Source organism: Pogoniulus pusillus, chromosome 6 (genome assembly GCF_015220805.1).
Source record: "Pogoniulus pusillus isolate bPogPus1 chromosome 6, bPogPus1.pri, whole genome shotgun sequence".
In the NCBI taxonomy this organism is placed as follows: Eukaryota; Metazoa; Chordata; class Aves; order Piciformes; family Lybiidae; genus Pogoniulus; species Pogoniulus pusillus.
Window position 1 is genome coordinate 17,775,288 of NC_087269.1, and position 26,423 is coordinate 17,801,710.

Consider the following 26,423-nt stretch of genomic DNA (forward strand, 5'->3'; position numbering starts at 1 on the left):
CAGTTTGCTGTGGGGGACAGTGTCAAAGGCCTTGCTGAAGTCCAGATAGACCACATCCACAGGCCTCCCCACATCCACCAAGTGGGTCACCTGATCATAGATGGAGATCAGGTTAGAAAGGCAGGATCTGCCCTTCCTAAACCCATGCTGGCTGGACCTGAGCCCTTTGCCCTCCCTCAGGTGCGCTCTTATCACCCTCAAGATAACCTGCTCCATCAGTTTCCCTGGCACTGAGGTCAGGCTGAATTGCCCCACTGAAGGAAAGCCGAGCTATATGATTTGGAGCGGCGATTGGGCCAGTAGGATTTCGAGCTGTGACGACTCAGAACATGGAAAAGCTGTAATGTAAGCTCAATTATCTAGGTAGAGCTTCTGCCCCAGCAAACTGAGCCCGCACTGTGAACTAAGAGTCCCGTCTACAGTAACTGCTATTTTATTTCAGGCGCTTAGATGACGCAACACTGTCCCTAAAATACTTCCCGTCATGGCTTTCCGCAGTTTACTTCCTTGGAAGCGCAGCGCCGCACAAAGTTGCCATGAGCAGCCGCGGCCTGAGCCGCCCAGCCCGGGCCCTGGCACCTCCGAGCATCCCCACCACGTGGCGGTTCTGCTCCGCTCTCCTCTCCGGCGAGATGAGAGGTCCCCCTCCCGAGGCACGGCAGCCTCACTCCTCCCAGCTCAGGCACGGCCCAGGACCCCCTCCCGGGCCCTGTCCCGCTCAGGGCGCCACCGCGGACTGGGGGGACGCCAGGGAGCGACGGGCACGGTGCTCTCTCCTCTCTCGGGAGGGGCGTTTGGCTCTAACGGGCTTTCAGGCAGCTATCCGCCCTGAAAAGGCAACTGCCAACTCTCCTGCTTCCAGACAGCGCCCGAACCAGAACCGGCGGGAGTGTCCAACCCGCGATCTACCACAGCCCCACAGCGCCGTACATCCGTAGGATGAATTAAATAAATGAATAAATTTAAGAAAAAAAAGAAAGGGGAAAAGGGGGGGGGATAAAGGGGGGGGGGGGGGGGGGGGGGGGGGGAAGGGGGGGAGCAGCCGGGCAGCGCTGGGCGGTGGCACCGCATGCGCAAGAGGCCAGGTGCCTGCCGGCTTGAGGAGCCGGTAGCATCGCCCGCAGAACGGCGTCCTCATGGTGCTGTGTCAGAGTGGTGAGGCCGCCGCCGTTTCGGCAGCGGGCGGGGAGGAAACAGAAGTGCCGCCGAGCCAGGAGGACAGTGCGGGTACGAGGCAGCCTTGCCTGTGCCCGGCGGCCGGCGTGGAGGCGGCAGTCGCTGAAGAGCGCCGCGTTTGTGGCTGCTGTTCGGGCTTGCCCTGGCCGCGCTGCTGCAAGGCACCTGGTGAGGAGGGGGAGACTATTAAGCGGGGCAGGGGGGACAGCGCCCTTCTGGCTGGGCTACCTGCTCTCGGGGTGACAGTGCCGGCGTGGCGGAGGAAGAGGAAGCGGCCCCGAGCGCACCGGAGCTCTTTGCACATGGGCGGCGGGGCGCGGAGTCAACTCGGGCAGCCGCAGAGGGCGCCTGGCACCTGTGCCCGTCCTGGCTCAGCCTCGCTGCCTCCGAGCTGTCTCCGCCTGTGGTGGCTCACACCTGCTATCTGGCGGGGAGCTGCGGGCCCCCTGCGAGCCTATTCGGCGTCGCCCTCTTCCTCCCCGCTACACTTCACCAGACAAGCCGGGCGCTAGTGAAGAAAGCGAGTGCAGGGGCAGGCACGACCTCCTCACCAAGGTGCTGGCCCTTGTGCTTGTGTGCGTGGCTCGGCTCGGCCGGACCCCCGGTGCCCGGTGCTCCCCATCCCGAAGCACGCTGAGCTCTCTGGCCTCGCCGATCCCGTACCGCTCACTCCTGTCCCCAGTGACGGCTGCTGCGATTATCTCTCGGTGAAACAGTGCTTCCTGTTGTCAAGAGTTTTAAAGTTAGAATTCACAGCTTTGGGTAAACGGAGATGCCATCTAGCAGTGTGAACTTCTGGCACCGTAAATGTGTTGAGAAGGGACACTGAGTGCTGTTCATTAAGTTAGTATACTTGCAGCTATGACTTCTTGCCGTGTGAGTGTACTCTTTATTTTACTCTAACCCCTGCTTAATCCACTGTACTTTACCAGTGACATTCGTATCGGTGTCACTTCCGAGTCCAACCTCGGGAAAAGAAACTAATTGAAATCCTGAGAAACTTGGATTTGTTCAACAATATTTTTTTTTTAAATATTTTAAAAATAATTTTGGTAGTCTATTTAGAAAAAGTGTTAACTGAGTCAACGGCTGAACTTTATGAATCATGCATGATCTTGTGTGCATGACCACAATTAGTTCATACACTGTGCACCTGGCACTTTTTGAAGTCTCTCAGAGAGCTATTCCTATGTTATGAAGAATGACTCGCCCTCTTCTGGCTTTCTTGAAGGTCTGAGATAGTAATCTTCTTACTGACCCTCTCCATAGCTGGTACTCTTCACCTTCTGCTACTATTCTCAAGACGCATGTATGATTACTTCACTGTATGCATTTTGCAAGGACAAAAACTGTTTGCAAGAAAGCATGACAGTAAAATGCAAACAAAAACAGTTTACACAGAAAGTGGTGTGCAACAGGAGGCATTTGACTAGCACTTAAAACAGGAGTAGAAGATTGAAAGCCTTTCAAGCGGAGATGGCTGGAGAATAAGATCGTAAAGCCAAATGTCAAATATGTAGCCAGTGAGTAAAGAGGGCTTGTAACTTGGATGCTACTTGAAACTGCTTTATTTTCAGACATAGAGTTGGGCTAGTGGTGGGGTGGGAATGTTGTTATAACCTAACTTCTCCTTACCACATATTTTGAAATATGTATTCTTCAGAACTGCAATTTCTGGTTTTGGTGGAAGAACTTGTACCATTTTATTTTACAAAGGAAATTAGACGTTTTCTCATTTCACTGAGCACATGCTTTGGCAAGATGAGATGTTGATGGTTTAAACACTAGTATTACAAGATAGTATTCTGATAGGCTTGTTATAACTGGGTAAATAAATGAGTTCCTTCTGGTTTGTCTTTATTCCTTCAAATACCAAGCTTAGTTCCAGGTATTAGATACTTTCAGCTTGCTTTTATTTAATTTGACTGTTTTTCCATTTCAACACTTCCATTATTTAGATTGGCTTTGTTCTGTAGTAATCGGGCGAGCTATCACGCCTGAAATCAAAGTTAATAGTTTTGTTTGTGCAGTGTTGGTCCATAAGCCAGCCTGGGTTTGGACTTCCCATTTCAGTTATAGGCCAGTTTGATTCCTTTTGCTTTAATATTAAAGACACTATTGATGTTGTAGTTCTGTCACATGGCTTTGAATTCGGCCATTGTGTAATTCATGAATGTCTTTAAAATCCTCTGTTTCATAATCCCATGTTGACTGCTGGTAGTTTTTGTAGTCGCTTGTATATAAGTGGCTGCTGCTAAATAGAAATATTTCTACTAGAAACTTTTCCATCTGTGGTGTGGCTGGGTTCCTTGAAAAACAGGCCTTCTGCCTACTTTAAATTCTGGCTGCAGTTGTAGAGCCATGTTTTCTAACATTGTTAAATCCAGGTCCAGTCCTATGCACGTTGTATCAGCCCAGTCTTGGCTCTTAAGTGGTAAGATGCAGTTTCTCGGCCTCGAGGGCTGATCTCAAGGAGAATTAAAATGGTTTCTGACAAGTTCTGTTAATTAAAAAAAAACAAACCACACATCCAAAGCAAAACAAAACAGAAATCCCCAAAACCATATTTAGTTGCTAAGCAACTTGCAGCAGTGCCCTGCTGATTATGTTTTAAAGGATTCATATGGCTGGCGGGCTCCCACGTTATTGTGAGATGAGGCACCTTTTTATCAAAGCACTACCACAAGGACCCGTTGTTCCTACTCTTATCTTTACAGTGTGTTGTAGAAGAAAAGGTTACTCCCAATGTTTTTTGCAGACAGTGAGGCAACATCCCAGGCACATTTTCACATGAGCTCTCTTTTCCATGGTGGTCACCTCTAGGTCTAGTGGAAAGACTGTTCTTATGCAGGAAAGCAATAACAAAAAAGGCTGGTTTCTTTGGAGGTGGTGTTGAGGTCAGCAGTAGTTCACTCTCGGTTTTATTTTTTTAAATTAGTTTTTAATAGTTGAGGGTGGAGAAGGTAAGTAGAATGAGGAAGAGTATGTTACTGAAGGGAGCCTAAGGCAGTGAGGAGGTTTGAATAGGAACCATTAGGCTTGGGAAACTACTTCAGAAAGCGAAAATTGGATAAATATTCATAAAGTAAGGTGAAACTGAAGTCTTCATTGAACTGTGATATCAGCACTTTAAGAAAACCTATAATGTTCTAACATTAGTCACTTAAATGACACATTTTTTTAAAGCAGATAGTTATGTTTATTTGAAGAAAATATTTATATTCTTACAGGAAGATGAAAAAGTTAACTTCTGTAGACCTAGGTCAAATTTAGACCTAGATGTAAAGTAAACAGGAACTATAATGCAGTCTGCATCTGTGTGTATTTTGATGAAAAAGGAAAATTCACTTGTTGCTGATGAATTTTAATTAACCTGCTAATAATCTTGATTACCAGGGTAATAAGTTTGTGTTCCAGAACCTGACCATGCAGGTTTTGCAGTCAGTTCTATTTATTGGTCCTTGATAGGAATCATTAGCTCTATAGTGAATCACCCAAACTAGTTTGATGCATACAAAAAACAAAGCCTATCAATTCACATTCACATTTTGTATCCAAAGTGTTAGAGTTCAGCCCTTATCCCCTGTTTTAAGAGATAAAAAGAGACCTGTGGTGGTCAGTGAAATGTATTTTCAAGGTCTGGTACATACACGCAATGTTTTCATTTGTTTTTTTTCTACCTTCCTTGTTCTTTTCCACGAGAATAGTGACAAATGTGTGTAGCATTGTAGTATGTAGAGTGGCCTGGCCTGAGAGATTTTCAAATAGCTCATTGTTAATTGGAGTTTATCTGTTGCAGGAACAAAGAAGAAAGCATCATGTCCAGGACTTGGTCTGTTTTATACCGTACTGTCTGCCTTCCTTTTCTCAGTGGCCTCTTTATTTCTTAAAAAAATAGAAGATGTACATTCAGTGGAAGTGAGTGCATTTCGATGTGTTTTCCAAATGGCATTCATTCTTCCTGGTTTAATATACTACAAGTAAGTGTAGAAAATTACTATATTTAAAATGATTTCTCCAAAAAAAAAGAAAAATATTTGGAATTATCACTCAAATCAGACTGTAATATTATTTTAATTTAGACATCAGTTGCATAATTGCATTGGTTTGCATTAGTTGATAGTTTTTTGATACAGTTCAGAAAATGGAAAATCTTAGAATCCCTGAGTTGTGGAGATTTCCACAGGGATTCTATCAAATGTATTGATCTTCCATAAACCAATGCTCTTAAGAAATAGAAGGTAATTTGGGTTATTTTGCAAGCAAAAAAAATGAATAGCTAGACAAACAGGTTCTGTGTTTGGGAGGAGTAATGGGAATAAATTGGTCAGTGATAAGACAGTTAAAAACGTTTTGATATTTGTTGTAAATTCCTTATCTAGGAAGGTATGTATAATCTAGAAAGGTGTGTACATTTATCTGTGATTAGATGTTACTCATGAAGTACACAAGCTAGTGACATTAATATGCCATTTCTGTTTTCCAGAACAGGGCTTTTGGGACCAAAAGGTAAAAGAATTTTTCTTTTCTTCCGAGGATTCTTTGGCTCTGCTGCAATGGTCCTTCTCTACTATGCCTTCCAAGTCATGCCACTAGCTGATGCCACTGTTATAACTTTTAGCAGTCCTGTCTTTACATCATTGCTGGCATGGATCTTTCTTAAAGAGAAATACAGTCCTTGGGATCTTCTGTTCACCCTCTTTGCAGTCACTGGAGTGGTTCTTATTGCCAGACCACCGTTTCTGTTCGGGTCAAGCGTTACAGGAATTGAAGGAAATTATGCAGACCACATTAAAGGAACTATAGCAGCAATTACAAGCACGGTATCTGGAGCTTCAACTCTTGTTTTAATAAGGAAAGTGGGAAAATCTGTGCATTTCTTTTTGTCAATTTGGTATTATGCAGTCATTGGTTTAATTGGATGTGTTATAGCATTGTTTGTTATGGATGAATGGAGTTTACCATCTTGTGGCAGAGATAGGGTTCTTCTAATATTAATAGGCCTGTTAGGGTTAGGGGGTCAGATATTTCTCACAAAAGCATTACAAATAGAGAAAGCTGGACCTGTAGCCATAATGAAAACAATGGATGTGGTGTTTGCTTTTATTTTACAGATTCTTTTTCTCAATCACTTGCCAACTTGGTGGACTGTGGGTGGTGCCCTTTGTGTAGTAGCTAGTAGTTCTGGAACTGCCATTCGTAAGTGGCGGCAGAGCTTGAAGAAATCTAAACAAAATGAAATCTGACACTAAGCAAAATAAATACTGATGCTAATTCATTACAGAAACAAGCAATCTTGAAATATATACATACACTACTTATTTATTTAAAATATCTCAATTTACCAAATTGTAGTGCCAAGCTATGTCAAATAAAATAAATCGATTTCTCTTAAAAACCAAAGTTTAAGGTGTTTTAACAACTGATTAGGTATATTTAGGCATGCAAATATGAGTAGAAAGTTATTTTATAAGTTGCTTGCTTCCTATCAGAAGTGGGCATCGGGGTTTTTTGCTTTAACTTTCCTAAAATTCCTGATTTTTCCCCTTCTTAGACCCTTTATTTACTCTTCTTCCAGATTTATTTAATACTGTTCTGTGCTCAACCATCAGAGGGATTGCAGTACAAGTTAGGAGAGAATGAGGAGTTGTAATCCTATAAACATCCAACTTCTGTAGAACAGATAAAGCTTGCACATTTACAAGGTTTGTAAGTGGTGAGGTATTTTGTTCTTCACAAACCAGATGCCAAATGGGGAATTATTTTTAATTTGGATTCTAAAAGAACAAAGGCACTTTCATCTTTCCAAGTAGGAGCAAGAAAAACTGACTTGTAAAAATTATCTCTCAGATTTGCCTTTTTTTTTGGGGGGTGGAAAGTAATTTTAAATGTTTGAACTTGCTTTACAGACACAATGAAACAACCTAATTATTTTTAAAGTGACTTTCCCAATAGACATGTCTTTAGTTGCAGTACAGTCTCAGCCATGAGAGAAAACAGCTAGTTTTATATTGCTCATAAATGAGCCATCTATTGTGGTATGCAATGTGTCTTAACCACAGTATAGTTATACTATAGCTGCACTTTACTCTATGCAAAATATTATATTTTTAAACTATTTAATGTAGCTTATTTAAAATGTTACTGTGACCCTTTCATTTAGCTTCTTTTGTCTGAAAGTTCTTAATTAGACCAAGTTCTAAGTCTGCTTGATCTTCATAAAGTTAACATTTACACTAAGGCATTTTTCTATTTCCTAAGAATTTGCAAGAGTGCAGAGTAATTAGAGTTTCACAGAAAATACAGGTTGGCCAAGGTCATAGCAGAGATTCTACGGAACAGGTTTGAGGAGAGCTTGGTGAGAGGGTGAAGCTATGCATAAACATCTCATGACACAGAGGCATCTGCGCTACATCAGGCAGTGCTAGTGGGCAGCTTCAGTCTCATTTCTCCAGGTGGCCCTTTGGAATCTGCATTTAGTCACTTCTCTTACACATCTTCTCTCTTTTGTATGCTCTATCTTGATATCAGTAACACAAGCCTTTTTAGTTAGTATTGTTGCTCAAAGTATCCTTCATGATTGAGGGTTAGTACGTGTTCAGTAGGTAAGGGGATATTCTGAAATAGAGCCTTACATACTTCTGGGTCTTAGAGTGCTCAAAGAAAATTTGAAGTTGTATCTTCATTTGGTCCGTTGCATCATGAGGTGGCTTTCAGTAGTTTACTCATTGTAGCTTTTTTTTTCTAAAGGGGAATGCTGTCTTCTGCAGAGTTGATACACAGTTTTGGGGTTTTGTTTTGTTTTTTTCTTCCCAAATCACTAAATGTGGCAAATGTTTTCCTATTAATTTATTTACAAGTGTCTAGTCAGGACCTAAGTATCTAGCAGGACAGATCTAGGGACTTCAGTCCAAAAGGACTGGAGTGTGTAAAGTACCTTGGGACGGACACATGTGGATGTGAGGAGCCGTCTTTGTGCAAGATTCTTTATGTAAACCAGCAGCATCCTGAGTCCACATATGTTATTGGACACAGGCAGAAACCACTTGAGTAACAGAATCAGTTCCTGCTTACAGCTGTCTATTCGCTGCCTCTCTTGAAGGCTGGAGTTCAGCTACTGCTATCAAGGTCAGGGGTAGCTTGAAACTGCTTTCGTGTCTCTTTAAAGCCTGATATAGTAATGAAATTCCAGTTTGACATCCATTTTTCTTAATACTTGAAAATTTAAAGTGGATTTGTTTCTTCTGCTCAACCATCACTGTTATTGAGCAACAGCTTTCAGAGGAGGGAAGGAAAGTAGACTGCATTGTTTTTACTGCTTCACTTCATGTTTAGTAAGCACGTGTTTGAATTGGCATTTACAAAGGTGTGTTTCCACGGCAGTTCATACTGATGTAAACTTGAATTGTCAGCTAGTTTCACTCCCTCCTGTTGGCACAATGCTTATGCTTGTGGTGAGCTGGCCTTGGGAGCTGCTCCAGCTGCATAGCTTTTTAGTCAGGGTGTTGGAGGAACAAAACCAGAGTAGCCTGAACTTGATGACAGTGTGAAAACATTAAGAAGGGGAATTAGATAACAGCTTAAATTAAAATGTGTGAATGCTGTTTTGTTAGTGCAGAATAAAATTAATGTGGAAGCCTACATTAAAAAAAAGGTCATATGATTTCAGTAAGTGTTTATTACTCTTAGCAGAGACCAACAGACTTCTGAAGAAAGGACTGTTGGCTTGCCCTTAACACATAGGTGTAGAAAAGAAGATGAGCTGAAACAACCTTTTATGTTTGTGGGAAATTTGTCTCTAATTCTTGGAGAAAGTCCTTAATGTATTTTCCATACATATAGTGTCAAAATCCCCAGATGTTTTTTCCTTCTTTCTTCAAACCTATAGAGTTTTGTTATAGCTCCATGTATTTTAAACCTTCCTAAATATTCAAGTTGTTAAAATAATACTCTAAACAAGATCCTGTTTCAACCCTATGCATTCTGTGATTCTGTGTTGAAGAACATTTTGGGTTTTGAAATGTTATTTTGATCCATCTTTTAGAGAATTGTTTAGCTGGTAAAAGAATGAAGAACTTGTTAGGGCTTCTCTAGTCATAAAGCATGACGGGCTCATTTCCAGTACTAGCTCTTCTAGATGACTTGGAGAACAGAAGACATTTAAGCTTTAATTTTTTCTCAACCATTTAAAAATATATTTATTAAATCTTACTTTCTTTCAAATGTATGTTGAAACCCAAAATTTTAGTTGGAAGTCTTGAAATTGTGCAAAAACATGGATAACCTAAGATGTCAATTTTTTTTAAACTGGAAATATTTCCTATGATTCCTGTTAATGGGTTTTTTTTTTCCTAGCAGTTTGGGAATCTGAAATCAAACTAGCTGAGCCTTGGTTCTGTCAGGGTTGGATTATTTCTCCTTTGTTTGTTGGTTTGTTTTTCTCTCTTTCTTTGGCTAGATTTTTACTTTCAAAACTTTTTTAGCTTTTTAAGTTTCAATACAGCAAATTTCTCAGGGTCAAATGTAGTTTTTCTGAGCTTTGAATCAGACATGTTATTAATGTTCACCACCTGTAGTGTCTTCTTGTGGTCTTTGTAGCATTGTAAAGTTTCAGTTTGATAAATCTTACTTTTCTAATAGGAAATTCTCTCCTTGTAATATTATGGAATATTGCTGCATTGCAATTGCTGTGATACAAAGTTAAGTTTCTCTTGAATTTCAACATACTTAATTTACTGATTTCAGTTGATCCTGGATAGGTGAATATTGATTAATTATTGGTTGCTTTGCACATAAACACAGGGTAAAAAGATTTGTTATTGGTGCATCACAACCATGTTTCTTATGGTCTTTACTATGCAAAATGCTGTAATCATCTGTTGTCTTTTGTGGGACTTTTTAGCCTTAAAGCCTTATATACCAAACACTTCTATAGAACGATGATGGCTGAAAAGCTCGGTACTGTCACTGTGCAGCAGACAGTTTCTTTCAGGTAAAGCTGGTTGTCAAAGTATGCTCTAAAAGTTCTCTAAATACATCTACACTAAGAATTTGACAAGCTAATTGTGTAGACAACGGCAGTCTGTCTGAAATAACTAGTTCAGTGAATGATTTTTCTTTTGAAACATGAAACTAGACTCTTTCCCAATTCAAAACTACTGTTCTAAGATAGATTTTCTTGTAACTGATGACAAGATGGATAGTGCTACCTTTGACCGTTATTTTGTATAAATACTTGCCCCCTCCTCCACCACAGTATTGTTTCTTTGAGGTTTTGCTCATGAGCTGTCTGTTGTAAGAAAGTTTATTTCTAGAGAGGCAGCCTCTTAAGGTTTTTTTCCATACTAACTGGCAGTAATTAGGCAAAAAGAGGCTGCTTTCCAGTTCTCTTGTCATGGTAACCACAGCAGGCTCATCTGTGGCACTGGTTCCACAAGGGCAGTAGAAGCACAATCTCTGTCCCTGCAGGAATTCAAGTTTGGCAGCGCTGACAGCAGATGCACAACACTGACTTCAGCAGGACGTTGCAGTTACCATCAGAATGTTTTTGTTGTCGTAACTGCCGGTTATGACATCCAAAGAAAAGTTGTGGCTTTATGTTCCTGCAGATGCAGGCAACTTTAGGGTGGAATGTAAACTTCTATGCTGATAACATTTCTCTGTGTTGAAATGAGTAATTTCTTATTATGTGAGTTATTGTCTGACAAAAAGGGGGTAAAAATATCCTCAGCGTTAATTAAAGGGTTTTTACTATGTCCTATATATTGTTAAATATATGTTGAATTGTATGTTTTGTAGAAGTTACTGGCTTTGTTATCTAGTAGTATATTTTTATAGACAATTCTTATATATTGAAATGTTAAGAGTATTTTCTTAAGAGATTTATATTCATCATTACTAATAAAATGAACCTGAAGAATTGATCTCTGGTTTTGCTTTGATTAGTAGAACGTGTTTGAATGTAGCGATGGTAAAAGCTTTATAAAAGAACAATTAGTGAAACCAGTGTCTGATAAGTATGAACATATGCCTCAAATTCTGCTACTATTGGCACTATTACTTTTTATGCCTTTCAAGAAGCTAGAGATGAAGTTCCTCAGCTTCCATACAATAGTTTCTTAACTGGAAATATTGTGGCATGGAAAGGTCAGTAAAGTTACATTTTCCTGTGTCTGAGTGGAAATTTGGTTTTGTTTTCTTGTTTTTCTTTTGTGGTTGTTTTATTTCTACACACTGTATTTGAATTCAAGCCTTGCCCTTTCTGTCACACAATGATACTTAATTCATCCCAGTGCTTCCCATTATCTAGCGTTTCAATAATTAACCAAAGAGGATAAGTCAGAGAAGAGAATATATTCTAATTTGAAAACCCACAATTATTGCTAAATAATGAAAGTGATTGTTGTATTTTTTTTTAAATCATCCTTACACCAATGCTTTCTCCTGCAGTGCTGTCTTGTTTTGTAAACCCAGAAAGTAACAGAACTGGACAAGAGTATTAGCCTGCTTGAGAGCTCAGTGCATGTAATTAGTCCTTATTTCTGGCTGTGTCTTGACAGCATTGTAAGGGGCGGGGGGGAGGAAAGATGGGGGAAGACAAGTTACAAAGTGGAGAACGACTGGCAGTGTTAGCTTGTCTATCCAGTACTCTCTTCTTCACCTTGTATGCTCACAAATTAACTCCTTGTAGGATGGCTTGACACAATGTGTTTCTCAGGATCTGAAGCAAAAGAAAAGGACTTCCCAGAGAGCTGACTGTGCCAAGAGAAGAGTCATTTTTTGAGAAACTTTGCAATTTTCTCATGGCAATTCTTTGGGTTTTTTCCTAATAACTAAAAATATAATGTATGGAAATCTAAGCTTTTAGAGCTGGGACAAGAGCTTTTTGGATGGTTAACATTAAAATCTTCCTTATCTGTAACTGGATGGTGACATAGCACTAAATACTGAGACTCGTGAAACTAAATTTTAGAATTATGCCTGCAATCTAACTCCCACCTCCCCTCCTCCTCAAAAAGAACAAACAAACAAAACCAACAAAGCAACCACAAAGTAGAAGGGAAAGGGGTTAAAGTGTTTCAGAGGAAAAAGCATTCCTATTATTACTTGGAAAACAGACTTTACTAAAGTTGCAAAACAGGAGTAGCGCAAATTATCCCCTTATTGACTTGACAAAGCTTTCTTACAATCCTAAGCATGGGAAAGCAGTACAGGAGTTATGGTGCAAATAAACTATTCAAGTGGGTATCACTTGATTCTTTTAAAGTCTTCAATTAGTGTTGTATTGAACTTTATTTTCTGACACTGCTGAATGAAGTTCCTATGTTTTCCAGTCAAACAGCAGTAAATTCTGAAAAGGATAATACGAAGCTACTTTGTCATATGAGCTCATTACATACTGAGCAGAGAGCAAATGAGAGGTCTGAGTTCTTGCTCTGCTGGTGTAAAGTGATTCTGGGCTTTGCATGAAAGAGGTGGAAAGAGTCTCCGTATTTTCTGGTCAGTATGAAGCTCTTTACTTTTCACTCTGTATTGCTACTGTCTATCAGTAGGTGGTGCTGTCTTTTTACTCCTTAACGTGTAAAAGTTAAACCCTGTGAAAAATCCAAATCCACAGCTCTAGTCAATAAATTTTTTTAATAGTCGAATGTAGACACTGTAAATATCTACGTTTAAATAAGTCCAAATGCTACTGAAACACTTAAATGGCTATACAGAATACTGCTGAGCAGACTGAATAAGCTCTTAAACTCTTGTCTGAACTTTTAAACTGTCCTGCACCCCTTCCCAGAGCAAAACATTCTAGAAGGGACAGGAGGACTTTGGTAATGCTCTCTCAGGCATTCTGAAGAGTAAGGGGAGAGTGGACATGCCACCTTCATGTGGACATCAATGACCTGGGAGAGGAAGTTGTAATGAAATCAGATGTCAGTGGTGATGTTACTGGATATGACTGTATAGCTGGCATATGTCCTAATTCTTATTTGAAAAAAGTTGGAGGATGGAAAATACGTTCTTGCTGTTAAGTTCTGAGGGGTAATTTGTGATGAGTTAGGATGATTTTAGGCTACTAGTTCTAATTTTTTTCTGAGCAGTTGGTTAACAACTTTTAACTACAGCTTCCTTTCTTCTTCTGTCTTTCCCCTGTTTTATTGAAGGATTTTAAAAAAAATATATATTTTCTACTCCACTCTGATTTTTGTCTGGGGGCTGGGGTGAGCCCCCTACACAGTTCTTGAGCAAGATTTTGCTGCAGGTAGAGGCTCTGTGTATCTAGCACCTCGTCTCTAGAGTCCTACAGCTAAATGTTTCCAGTGCCAGTGCTTCCATAGTAACTGTGTTGCTCTGGTCACCACAGCACCGGGATAGGGACAGGACCAGGTGCGCTGAAACAGCCTCTTGCAATAAGACCAGCTGGTTAAACAGGCAAGTCGTGCAAGCTTCTCAGCGTAGGTGCACCATGCTTGAAGCCTGGTAGAGTTGGCAATGATTTTCCCAACTTCGTCTTAATTAAATGGAGGGAAATATTAGAAAGGGAGGAGGTGATAGATTTAATTACTACAGTGACATAGAAAAAGTACTCATCAAGCTGCTTTCCACTGGAACATTTGGTATAGGGTTTTGTTTTGCTGATGTTAGCTGCCACTGGTAGGTGGTGTTAGGCAATGTTATAGGAGAGAAAAACCTTTTTAGTATGACATGGGTAGGCTATCTGGCAAATCCATTTTATCTCATATGAAGTGTACTGTTAATGAGATAGGTACTTTCTACTTTCCCACTTGTTATCTTTTTCTTAAAACAAATATGCCTTTATGTTACCATAAAAACTGTTAGGGCACTATTGAGTTTTGATCAGGAATTGAAGGGAAAAGCTGGATGCTTTTAGAAATGTCATTTTGTTTATGTCAGTTTTTTAACTTTACCAGAAATATTTTGTGCTAACCAATGCTTCGTAATAGATGTGTGAGGCTGAGGGAGCTGGGATTGGTTAGCCTGGAGAAGAGGAGGCTCAGGGGTGACCTTATTGCTGTCTACAACTACCTGAAGGGTGGTTGTGGCCAGGAGGAGGTTGCTCTCTTCTCTCAGGTGGCCAGCACCAGAACGAGAGAACACAGCCTCAAGCTACGCCAGGGGAAATTTAGGCTCGAAGTGAGGAGAAAGTTCTTCCCTGAGAGAGTCATTGGACACTGGAATGGGCTGCCCGGGGAGGTGGTGGAGTTGCCTCCCTGGAGCTGTTCAAGGCAGGATTGGACGTGGCACTTGGTGCCATGGTCTAGCCTTGAGCTCTGTGGTAAAGGGGTGGACTTGATGATCTGTGAGGTCTCTTCCAACCCTGATGATACTGTGATACTGTAATTTCTTCCTTAAACATCATTCTTATCTGTTCTATTATTTGTAGTAACATATGTAGGAAGTACATACAAAAACACTTAGCAGGCATTCTTTACTCTTGCCATATGGCAAAATGTGGAGTGTGATACAGAAATACAACAATCTGAAGTCTCCTATAGGAGGACTACAAATAGCAAGGTAGCCTTTTCTACCCCAAAAGCCTGGTTTACACACATGATTCACATCACTATTCTACTTTACTGCCAGAAACATGTAGCTGTATTTCCTTTGCAGTTCATTAGTTCTTAATCTGTAAGAAAGGTGGCTAATTTCAATTGATGATGTTATCAGCACAGGTAGGATGTGCTATATTTTCAGGGAAGGAAGGTGTGAACTGCACATATTTTTTTTTAATGCCTATGTAAACTTAACTGTATTTCCTGCATCAGCTGAACTTGTAAATTTTAATGTAAATATTTATCAGAAATAATCTTGACTTGGCTTTAGAGAAGTCTCTAGTACTTTGCACTTACTTGGGGATCAGGGTGGGGTGGTGTATGGAGAAAGGGTGAGAAGAGAAAAGGGAAAGGAAAGATGAGGGGGGAAATCTTTGTGCTTTCACTGGCAATCAATCAAGTAATCTGTAGCAAAACTGTCCTGATGAACCCTGTAAGTGTGATTTGGGTACAGATTCAAGGAAGAGAGGGAACAGTTTGTTTTCTGCTGATTATATAAGAATACCCTTGAGAGTGTGTTGCTTGCTACAGATTACAACTGGTATTCCAGGGTCAGCATGGAAAAAAATGGAAACCCAGCATTAAACCCACAATATTCTTTCTCTCACGTGCCTTTATTGAAACCTGGATACCATGGTTTTCATGTAGTGCCTGTAGCTCTCAAGGTTGTCAGAGTTTCGATCAACAAACACACAGTGTTTTCCTCAGGAGAAATTTACTTGCCCACTTGGTTCAGCTCTTCTAAATTTTCTAGAGGCCTTTTAGGTCTTTCCATTCCAGGATTACAAAAGTTTGTTTGCAGTCTTGACTGAACAATTTTTGTGAGAAAACAGATTTTCATACAAAAACTTACAAATATGTTCCAGGTAGATCATTGATGAAAAAGCATTTCACATTTCATTTCTCCCATGAAAATGGTTTTAGCACATTAGGAACTTGCAGTTGGAAGAATGGAGGATTACACTGCACTTTTTAAAACTGCAAATTCTCTTGAGGTTTTTCAGTATTTTAGGGACCCTAATTTTTCTGTAGCTCATACCATGCTTATATACAATTTGCTATGAAGAAGAGTGGCTACCTTCAGTTTCTCAGCCATGCTTAAACTGTCATATGCCAGATGTGGAATCATAGAATCAACCAGGTTGGAAGAGACCTCCAAGATCATCCAGTCCAACCTATCCCCCAGCCCTATCCAGTCAACTAGACCATGGCACTAAGTGCCTCATCCAGGCTTTGCTTCAACACCCCCAGCTACAGTGACTCCACCACCTCCCTGGGCAGCCCATTCCAATGCCAATCACTCTCTCTGGGAAGAACTTCCTCCTCACATCCAGCCTATACTTCCCCCAGCACAACTTGAGACTGTTGCTGGTTGCCTGGGAGAAGAGACCAACCCCCACCTGGCTACAACCTCCCTTCAGGTAGTTGTAGACAGCAGTGAGGCCCCCTCTGAGCCTCCTCTTCTCCAGGCTAAACAAGCCCAGCTCCCTTAGCCTCTCCTCATAGGATTTGTGCTCCAGGCCCCTCACCAGCTTTGTTGCCCTTCTCTGGACACATTCCAGCACCTCAACATCTCTCTTGAATTGAGGGGCCCAGAACTGGACACAGTCCTGAAGGTGTGGCCTGACCAGTGCTGAGTACAGGGGAAGAATAACCTCCCTTGTCCTGCTGGCCACACTGTTCCTGATGCAGCCCAGGATGCTCTCTTGGCCACCTGGGCACACTGCTGGCTCATCTTTAGCCTACTATCTATCAGTACCCCCAGGTCCCTTTCCTCCTGGCTGCTCTCAAGCCACTCAGTCCCCAGCCTGTAGTGCTGCTTGGGGTTGTTGTGGCCAAAGTGCAGAACCCTGCACTTGGCCTTGTTAAATCTCATCCCATTGGCCTCTGCCCACCCATCCAGCCTGTCCAGGTGCCTCTGCAGGGCTTTCCTACCTTCCAACAGATCAACACCTGCTCCTAGCTTGGTGTCAGCTGCAAACTTACTGATGCTGGACTCAATCCCCTCATCCAGGTCATCAATAAAGATATTGAACAGGACTGGGCCCAGCACTGATCCTTGGGGAACACCACTGGTGACAGCTGCCAACTGGATGTGGCACCATTCACCACCACTCTCTGGGCTCTGCCATCCAGCCAGTTCTTGACCCATTTCAGAGTGAATCTGTCCAAGCCATGAGCTGCCAGTTTTGCCAGGAGCTTTTTGTGGCAGACAGTGTCAAAGGCTTTGCTGAAGTCCAAGTAGACTACATCCACAGCCTTCCCCACATTCACCAGGCAGGTAACCTGATCATAAAAGGAGATCAGGTTGGTGAGACAGGACCTGCCCTTCCTAAACCCATGCTGGCTGGGCTGGATCCCTTGGCCATCCTGTAGGTGCTTTGTGATGGCACTCAAGATGACCTGTTCCATCACCTTGCCTGGCACTGAGGTCAAGCTGACAGGTCTGTAGTTTTCTGGCACCTCCTTACGACCCTTCTTGTGGATGGGCATCACATTGGCCAGCTTCCAGTCTTCAGGAACCTCTCCAGTGAGCCAGGACTGCTGATAAATGATGGAAAGTGGCTTGGCCAGCTCAGCTGCCAGCTCTCTCAGCACCCTAGGATGGATCCCATCCGGTCCCATGGACTTGTGAGGATCCAAGTGTCTCAGCAGGTCCCTTACTTCTTCCTCATGGATTAGAGGGGGACCATACTGGTCCCTGACTCCATCTGCCACTTCAGCACTCCAATTGTGCGAGTCATCTCACCACACTTCTGTGATGGCAACAGCATCGTACTTTTCCTCCTGCACCAAGGCTTCCAGCTCCTCTTGTTTGTTACCCATGCTGCATGCATTAGTGTACATACACTTCAGCTGGGCTGCTGGTTTTACCCCTATCTCTGGCCTACCACCCTCAGCCTCCTTCGGTTTGTCTCTAATGCTGCCATGTTTAACACCCTCCCCGTTCCATTCTAGTTTAAAGCTCTCTCAACAAGCCCAGCCAGCTCATGTGCCAGGCTCCTTCTCCCCCTCTGAATCAGCCGTACCCCACCTGTTGCTGCAGACCTGGGGCCATATGAAGTTCCCCAAGATGAAAGAATCCACACTTTTGTTGGTGGCACCAGCCCCTGAGCCACTTGTTACTCAAGTACAATTTCCTGTTCCTCTCTGCATTCCAACCTGTGACTAAGGCTATAGATGAAAGGACTTGATGATCTGTGAGGTCTTTTCCAACCCTGATGATACTGTGACTACCTGTGCCCCTGCTCGCTCATTTTTCCCAGTGCCTTGAAGTCCCTTTTGACAGTTTTAGCCCTCTGTTATCAACCTCAGCATTTCTCACCTGGATAACTAACAAGGGATAGTAATCAGAAAGCTGCACCACAGTAGGCAGCGGGCCCCAGGGAGGCAGCAGACTTCCCTGTGGGAGGGGTCTGGCCAGCATATGGGACTTGAGGACAATTACTATGCTTATACCCTCAAGGGGACAGGATTATTAGATGTGCAGTGACAGGACACAATCAAGGGAGTACAGCACTAGAGATTGTTCAGGACAAGGGAAAATGCTTCTAATCCTGCATCTTGTGAAGATTAATATGATTTGAAAATCATCCACCTTATGCTTCCTGCACTCTCAAATGCTGATTAGTGGAGAGCCAATGACATGGATAACACACTCTCCAACTGCCTGCATCAAGCTCTTCCCATGCTAGCCCCATCCCTAAACAATGTGGTTTTACTGACACAATTTGCATGGCAACTTCTATGCATAACCTTAGGTTATTAATTTAGAATCTATTTGTGCTTGTATTTAGTTCTAATATTTACCACTCAACTTTAGCCTTACAAGTTTTTGATAATTTTCAGTGTTCTTAAATTGGTAAGATGCCACACACTGAGCAACATTTCGACAGGTTGTTTGGGATTTTCAATATTAGATGCCTCATAACCATGTACTGGTTTTCTTAACCTGAGTATGTGATTCCAACTTGTAATCAATGCCTCAGTGTCAAAGTGTACCAACATGTCTAGAAAGCACAGCACACTAATGTTCTGATGAAAAGAAGGGGACACAGTCTCAAGTTGTGCCAGGGTAGGTATAGGCTGGATATTAGGAAGAAGTTCTTCACAGAGAGAGTGTTTTCCCATTGGAATGGGCTGCCCAGGGAGGTGGTGGAGGCACCGTCCCTGGGGGTCTTCAAGAAAAGACTGGATGAGGCACTTAGTGCCATGGTCTAGTTGATTGGTTAAGGCTGGGTGCTAGGTTGGACTGGATGATCTTGGAGGTCTCTTCCAACCTGGTTGATTCTATGATTCTATGAAATTGGTAGATACTGCTTTTATAAACCTGAAAGCTGCAGAGCAGATGTTGATGAAATTGCTGCAAAGAATCTCACTTGGCATATAAAACAGAAGCTGAAGTTTATTTTGGTTTCATTATAAAATAAAGACCATTTTACTAAGATTCTGTTAAGGTTACACAAAATTGAGTTGGTCAGGACTAGCTGTGATACTCTGTGCTCTGATGTGCCACTTGATGGAATAAGGCAAGGTATTTTGCTTCAGATATTTAGTACTAGATTTTTACACATTGATTGTAAAACACATATCTTTAGAATTTACAGTAAATTTAATAATGTTCTCTGTTGAAGGAGGAGGCTATAACAGATACTGCAAAGTTCATGTCTTTTTTTAACTTTCATGAGTAAAGAGCAGAGTAGTGACTACCCTTTTTGCAGTCTGATTGTCTGGCCACTTTCATGGAAAGTCCTGTTCATATATACTCATTTCTGAACAAGTGTTGAGATTAGTCACAAGTATCCCCATACTCGTAGATTTTCAACACCTAATCAGCCTGACTTTGTAGAAAACAGCAGGTTATTTACTTACCTTTATATAGATTCCAGTGGAGCACTGCAGTGCCCACCAGGCTAAAACAGGTACAATTGCAATGCCAAAAGATTTTTCTCAGTTGATTTTTCTTTCCAATTGACTTCTTGGTGTAATGCTACCTTAGAACTGCAGTGAATTACTATTCAGTGTGAAGTATTATTCATGTCCATTTAGAAGAATTTGGGCAGATAATGGACTTAGTTCCTTTTCATGCACCTACTGTTTAGAGCGATATGCTCATTACTTTTCATTCTGTCCTTAGCATTTCTAAAAAGAAAGATGATGTGGTAAAATCACAGGCATCTTTTGTGTCCCTAAGTATCCAAGAAATGATGTTGAATTTATGTATTTGTCGAATGCTGCTGGTAGTGTAACTATATGTTGCTATGACAAACAGCACATAGACAAGCATTGTGACAGCCAAAGACAACATAATGACAAAGGAATTTAATCTGAAAAATTGATTACTTTTAGATGTAAAATGACAGAATTTAATCTTCCATCACTGATGGGAAAAATGGATCCTTCAGCACATAAATTGTCAGATGCTCATTTTTCAGCTTTTTTTGTTTGTTTGTTTGTTTAGTTGCTTTGGGCTTTTCTGTTACATGTCCAGAATTCACAGTATCACAGTATCACCAAGGTTGGAAGAGATCTCATAGATCATCAAGTCCAACCCTTTACCACAGAGCTCAAGGCTAGACCATGGCACCAAGTGCCACGTCCAACCTTGCCTTGAACTGCCCCAGGGACGGCGACTCCACCACCTCCCCGGGCAGCCCATTCCAGTGTCCAATGACTCTCTCAGTGAAGAACTTTCTCCTCACCTCGAGCCTAAATTTCCCCTGGCCTAGCTTGAGGCTGTGTCCTCTTGTTCTGGTGCTGGCCACCTGAGAGAAGAGAGCAACCTCCTCCTGGCCACAACCACCCCTCAGGTAGTTGTAGACAGCAATAAGGTCACCCCTGAGCCTCCTCTTCTCCAGGCTAAACAATCCCAGCTCCCTCAGCCTCTCCTCGTAGGGCTGTGCTCAAGGCCTCTCACCAGCCTCGTCGCCCTTCTCTGGACACGCTCAAGCATCTCAACGTCCCTTTTAAACTGGGGGGCCCAGAACTGAACACAGTACTCAAGGTGTGGTCTAACCAGTGCAGAGTACAGGGGCAGAATGACCTCCCTGCTCCTGCTGACCACACCATTCCTGATGCAGGCCAGGATGCCACTGGCTCTCTTGGCCACCTGGGCACAAGCAAATGCTAATCAAAGCTGGCAAAACAACTCCAACTAATGGCAATTGGTTATGCATTGGAATAACTGAATAGTTCAATCATCTGTCTTCTTTATAAAATTGATTCAGTTTTATTTTTGCCAGGTTCAATAAACGTACATTTCAAATACACATTGGAATCTACTTTGGTTCAATAGGTTGTAATGAGAAAAACATCGATGAACTAAATTTGAAAAAGACACATGAGGGGCCAGGCTCCTTTAAACACTGTGGTGCATAACCAAAACTGTCTGCGTTTCCTGAACATTGTCCAAGTTGTGCTTTCTATTTGGAATCCATTCATCCACAGTAGAAATGAGGGATCCCCAAATGCAAGAGTGATAAGGCTGAAATTGCCTCTTGTGTTATGTGATGTGGGATTGAGGCTTCCAGCATAAATTAACTCTTTGTAAAACATAGTCCACAAATTGCCCAGAGAAGACTGAAGACTAATCTAGCCCTATGAATGATACTCTTGCTTTGATGTCTTCTTTGGATTTAATCAGCTGCTCCTCCTCAGTATGTCAGTATACATCCTTTCCCCTTTCTAAACACTGTTTTGATAACAATCATGGAAATCTCTGTATTGTTACTTTTTCTGGCATATTAGTTTGCCAAACAGCCATGAAAGTTTTGAGTGCTGATTTTTAAGTGCTCTCATTTGCAAACACATCCACTGCCCCAAAGCAAATGCATCCTTCAGCCAATTACTGGCATTAGTAGCAGGTTAAAGTGTGTTACATGTAAGGTCTTCCATCAGCATGGGAAGATCTCTTCTTGCAAATGCTTGCATAAGGTAGGAGATAATCATAAATATGAAATAAACAAATGATAAATACATTCAGAGTAGGTGAATTACAAACCACAGCTTTACTAGATAGAACAGCAAAACTTGCCAGTTATTTTTATTTTGACTATACCCTAATTCATAAGAATTACATAAACCCTTATCTAACTCATTTATCTTTTGACTTTATCATATAAGACCTAATGTCCCAGTGTTAGAGTGTAAAAACCACTTCCTAAATACCGGATTTCAGAATGATGCCAACTTTGAGTTGACTTGTATGCCAGCACTATACAAAACTTCTGTCTGTTCTGCACCCTTTATGCATTAGTAATTCCAGCAACTTAAGTTTTTATTGAAAAGCTAGCAGTAACTTAATTACACTGAGGTTTGTTTTAGAAAGTTTATAAAGTCCCTCTTCTCAAGTAGCCTTGGAAGAATCACAGAAGCATCCCAGTTAGAAAAGACCCTCAGGATCACCAAGTCCAACCTCTACAAGATTCATCTTAAACCATATCCCTAAGTACCACATCCAAACAACCCTTAAAAACATCCAGGGTGGGTGACTCCGTCACCTCCCTGGGCAGCTCATTCCAGTGCCTGACCACTCTCTCCATGAAAAACTTTTTCCTAATATGCAATCTAATCCTACTCAGTCACGGCTTGAGGCCATCTCCCCTTGTTCTGTCTCCAACTACCTGTGAGAAGAAACTAACTCCAGACTCTGCAAGCAAATTATACCCAGGTCTGTGCTTTGAAACAGATGTCAATTTCTGCAAAATGTAATTATGTTGTGATACTATGGATTCGTAGGAGGTCATGTATTACACACACATAAAAAAGTCGCCTTTTGATGCTACAACTGTATAGCAGTAGGAGGTAGGATTTGCTTATTTCAAGCATTAAAATTTTCATTCAAGATTAATCTTAGTCTTGGGCTGTTCATCTTTCATTTAAGGCATAGCCTTCAACAATATCTACAGAAGTAGCATAAACTAAAATGCCTGTGGACATTAAACTTTGTATATATGTGCAATAACACGTAAAATAGCCTTATTTGCTGCAGTGTGATGGTTTGGGTGTTACCCGCCCCCCCCCCCCGCCCCCCCCCTCCCCCACTTTAGAAATCACCCAGACTAGTCTCAGCCAGCTCTGGGAATATAAATGAAGCTATTTATTTACAGCTAGCACAATATACAGGCAGAATTAAATGTGCAAGTGGCAAGACACTACACAAGTACAATATGTTGTAAGATATCTTCTACTCTGTTAATATAAGAAGTCATTACCAACATGATGTGGTTTGGGTGTTACTCACCACCACCACCCCCCCACCCCCACTTTGGAAATCACCCAGACTAGACTCAGCCAGCTCTGGAAATTGAATGAAGCTTATTATATACACCTCAGCAGAATATACTACCTGAGGGGTGGTTGTGGCCAGGAGGAGGTTGCTTTCTTCTCTTAGGTGGCCAGCACCAGAACGAGAGGACACAGCCTCAAGCTACACCAGGGGAGATTTAGGCTGGAGGTGAGGAGAAAGTTCTTCACTGAGAGAGTCATTGGACACTGGACTGGGCTGCCCGGGGAGGTGGTGGAGTCGTCATCCCTGGGGCTGTTCAAGGCAAGATTGGACGTGGCACTTGGTGCCATGGTCTAGCCTTGAGCTCTGTGGTAAAGGGTTGGACTTGATGATCTATGAGGTCTCTTCCAACCCTGATAATACTGTGATACTGTGATACTGTGATATTTACAGTATATACATTTATATACAGAAATATACAAGGTAAAAGTAATACAGAAACACAACTCCCCTCCCAGAAACCTGAGTCCCCAGGAGGGGCTCTCAACCACCCCTGCACCTTCCCCCTGCCCCTCTCAACCTTACCCCAGTCCTGAAGAAGAATAGAGGTTCAGCCAAGAGGTTAAGAAGCAAAGGTGAGTGGCAGGTGAGGTTAGGGAGTACGACGTTGCTCAGCCAGCAGCCTGAGGCAGAGTGTGACAAAAATGGCAAGAGTGTTATCTAATGTTTTTGTTTCTTCTTCAGCAAGACTCTGAGGGAAGTAGACATCACCACTGTTTTCCTTTCACAGCCTATGATCTAGTTCTTCTCACCAAAACATTCTCCTCTGCTTCAAACTAGCACACGTAGTAAGAAAACATGTTTTCTGTTGCACAGAAGACAAATTACACTAATATCAAAATAGCAGAACAAAGGCCTAAAAGAGCAGCATAGCGGAAGATTTTTGCCAAATGTATGCATTTCCCTTCCCAGATCCTCCATGGTTTTAGTAATTAAATCTCTTGGTGTGCATGTGTGCACTTTGGCCACAACAACCCCAAGCAGCGCTATAGGCTGAGGACTGAGTGACTGGAGAGCAGCCAGGAGGAAAGGGACCTGGGAGTACTGATAGATAGTAAGCTGAAGATGAGCCAGCAGTGTGCCCAGGTGGCCAAGAGAGCCAATGGCATCCTGGCCTGCATCAGGAACAGTGTGGCCAGTAGGACAAGGGAGGTTATTCTTCCCCTGTACTCAGCACTGGTCAGGCCACACCTTGAGTACTGTGTCCAGTTCTGGGCCCCTCAATTCAAGAAAGATGTTGAGGTGCTGGAACATGTCCAGAGAAGGGCAACAAAGCTGGTGAGGGGCCTGGAGCACAAATCCTATGAGGAGAGGTTGAGGGAGCTGGGCCTGTTTAGCCTCGAGAAGAGGAGGCTCAGGAGTGATCTTATTGCTGTCTACAACTACCTGAAGGGGCATTGTAGCCAGGTGGGGGGTGGCCTCTTCTCCCAGGCAACCAGCAATAGAACAAGGGGACACAGTCTCAAGTTGTGCCAGGGTAGGTATAGGCTGGATATTAGGAAGAAGTTCTTCCCAGAGAGAGTGATTTCCCATTGGAATGGGCTGTCCAGGGAGGTGGTGGAGGCACCGTCCCTGGGGGTCTTCAAGAAAAGCCTGGATGAGGCACTTGGTGCCATGGTCTAGTTGACTGGTTAGGGCTGGGTGATAGGTTGGACTGGATGATCTTGGAGGTCTCTTCCAACCTGGTTGATTCTATGATTCTATGATTCTATGATTCTATGATATTTGTGCAAAGGAACATTTCTTTACAAACTTCACAGGAAAACACTACAGTATTTCCAGTTAAACTTACATTAGGGTGTACTTCAAATCACTCAACATGAAATGAAGTATCTCAGCAATAGGAAGAGCCAGAATACCAACATTCTTTGCAACTACATGTTTTCTGATATTATTGCCCCTGGTGGTGACATAAAACTTTTTCTTCTGTTAAAAGAAAAACAAACAAATGTTTGAATTTTCTTATGCCTTTAACAGCTCTGGTCAGTTACCTAAACAAATTCTTATGTTGGTTCCTGAATTTAGTCAAATGTATACTATGGCAGGTTGCCAGTCATGAAATTGAATATTAAATTGACCTTGTAGACTGGTTGTTGTTTAGTTAGACATGAATATTAGGGATAACACAGGACATGAATAACTCATTGTTCTGGCTGCTTGTACAAAGTGATGACAGAGCATAGGTAAGACAGGTCATCTGTTGATCTGTGGAGGAACTGAATCCCTGAGTACAATAATAATTTGTTATTCAAACTGAGGGCACAATTATGTGGTAACAGAAGAAATGTCTTTTGATAAAGCTTCCTTGAAAATATCAATGAGCAGAAACAAGCCTAGAAAAAAAATACTGTTCAACAGAACTAGTCAGGTGCACCTGAACAGCTAATGGGATTATACAAAGATAGATCTAACACTCTTAAATAAATTAAGCTTAATTGCTTAGATGCTCAAGACAATATTCCAACCTAGTTGGACCATGTAATTTCATTCCAGAAACAACACATTTTATATAAAGACTTCACTGTGCATTTGAGGAACTTTAAGTCTGAGATTAAAAGAAAGTAATAGATTTCTCAAGATATTTTCATTCTGGATCTATAATTTGATTTGGAATGTCAGTCTTTATTGCCACTTCAATATCACTGATATTTAAGTACTGTTCTTGACCCCAAGATTTTCACAGCTTAATCCATTAATAGATTTTCCATGTTCTGCTTTTAGGGAGGATTAACAGAAAATTATGTTATAGTATTCAGTTTTATTAAATTAATTAACTTTGTACATTTATTAGTATGAATACTTTGTGTGACTTCTGTTGTGCATGAACTGTAATATTAAGTAAATAAGAATTATTCTCCCAGTGTTTTAAAGGTCTGTATTCTAAGATAGTCTCCAACTTAAAAAGAAAAAAAAAATTAAATAATGGTGTAGCAAACATCAGTATTAAAAACATATCTAAGTTATGTGATGGAAATAGATTGGAGACATAAAAGGCTTCCTTTAATTTGACCTACATCAGGAGTTACACCATCAAAAGATGAAATTTGTCAGACTAAACCTTTTATAGCCAAAAATGTGATAATGCAATTATTCCACACTTATAATTAATTATCCTTATTAGACATGTTCTGTCTTAACAAATATGTGAGAATAATGTATGTGGGTTTTTTAAAGCTGACTCCAAAACCTTTTGTATCCCTTCCAAAGACTAATTGGAAGATGACTTTACTGATTAAAATCAAGCAGCTGATGTCAGTTCCAAAACTCTAAATTGTTTTATCATATTGATATTTGATTGCTTTATCATATTGATTGTTTTGATATTGATTGTTTTATCATATTGATATTGTATTATATCTATTTTTTAAATTCCTAATTGAAAAGTCAGAAGG

At 41.6% G+C, this 26,423-nt stretch overlaps 1 protein-coding gene across 1 annotated transcript; it reads left to right on the forward strand.

Moving 5' to 3' along the window:
* The first annotated feature begins 1,054 nt into the window (after window positions 1–1,054).
* SLC35G1 (solute carrier family 35 member G1) lies at window positions 1,055–6,454 on the forward strand. The gene is made up of 3 exons (XM_064145618.1): window positions 1,055–1,344; window positions 4,976–5,156; window positions 5,663–6,454. The coding sequence occupies exons 1-3, from the start codon at window positions 1,137–1,139 to the stop codon at window positions 6,420–6,422; spliced, it is 1,149 nt and encodes a 382-aa protein (XP_064001688.1). The 5' UTR covers window positions 1,055–1,136; the 3' UTR covers window positions 6,423–6,454.
* Window positions 6,455–26,423: the final 19,969 nt, after the last annotated feature.

Bases quoted from the DNA above. Each gene is read 5' to 3' on its own strand.
- SLC35G1 (XM_064145618.1), top strand. From the start codon at position 1,137: ATGGTGCTGTGTCAGAGTGGTGAGGCCGCCGCCGTTTCGGCAGCGGGC. The intron at 1,345-4,975 runs GTGAGGAGGGGG...TATCTGTTGCAG, and splicing joins GCGCTGCTGCAAGGCACCTG to GAACAAAGAAGAAAGCATCA. The intron at 5,157-5,662 runs GTAAGTGTAGAA...TCTGTTTTCCAG, and splicing joins CCTGGTTTAATATACTACAA to AACAGGGCTTTTGGGACCAA.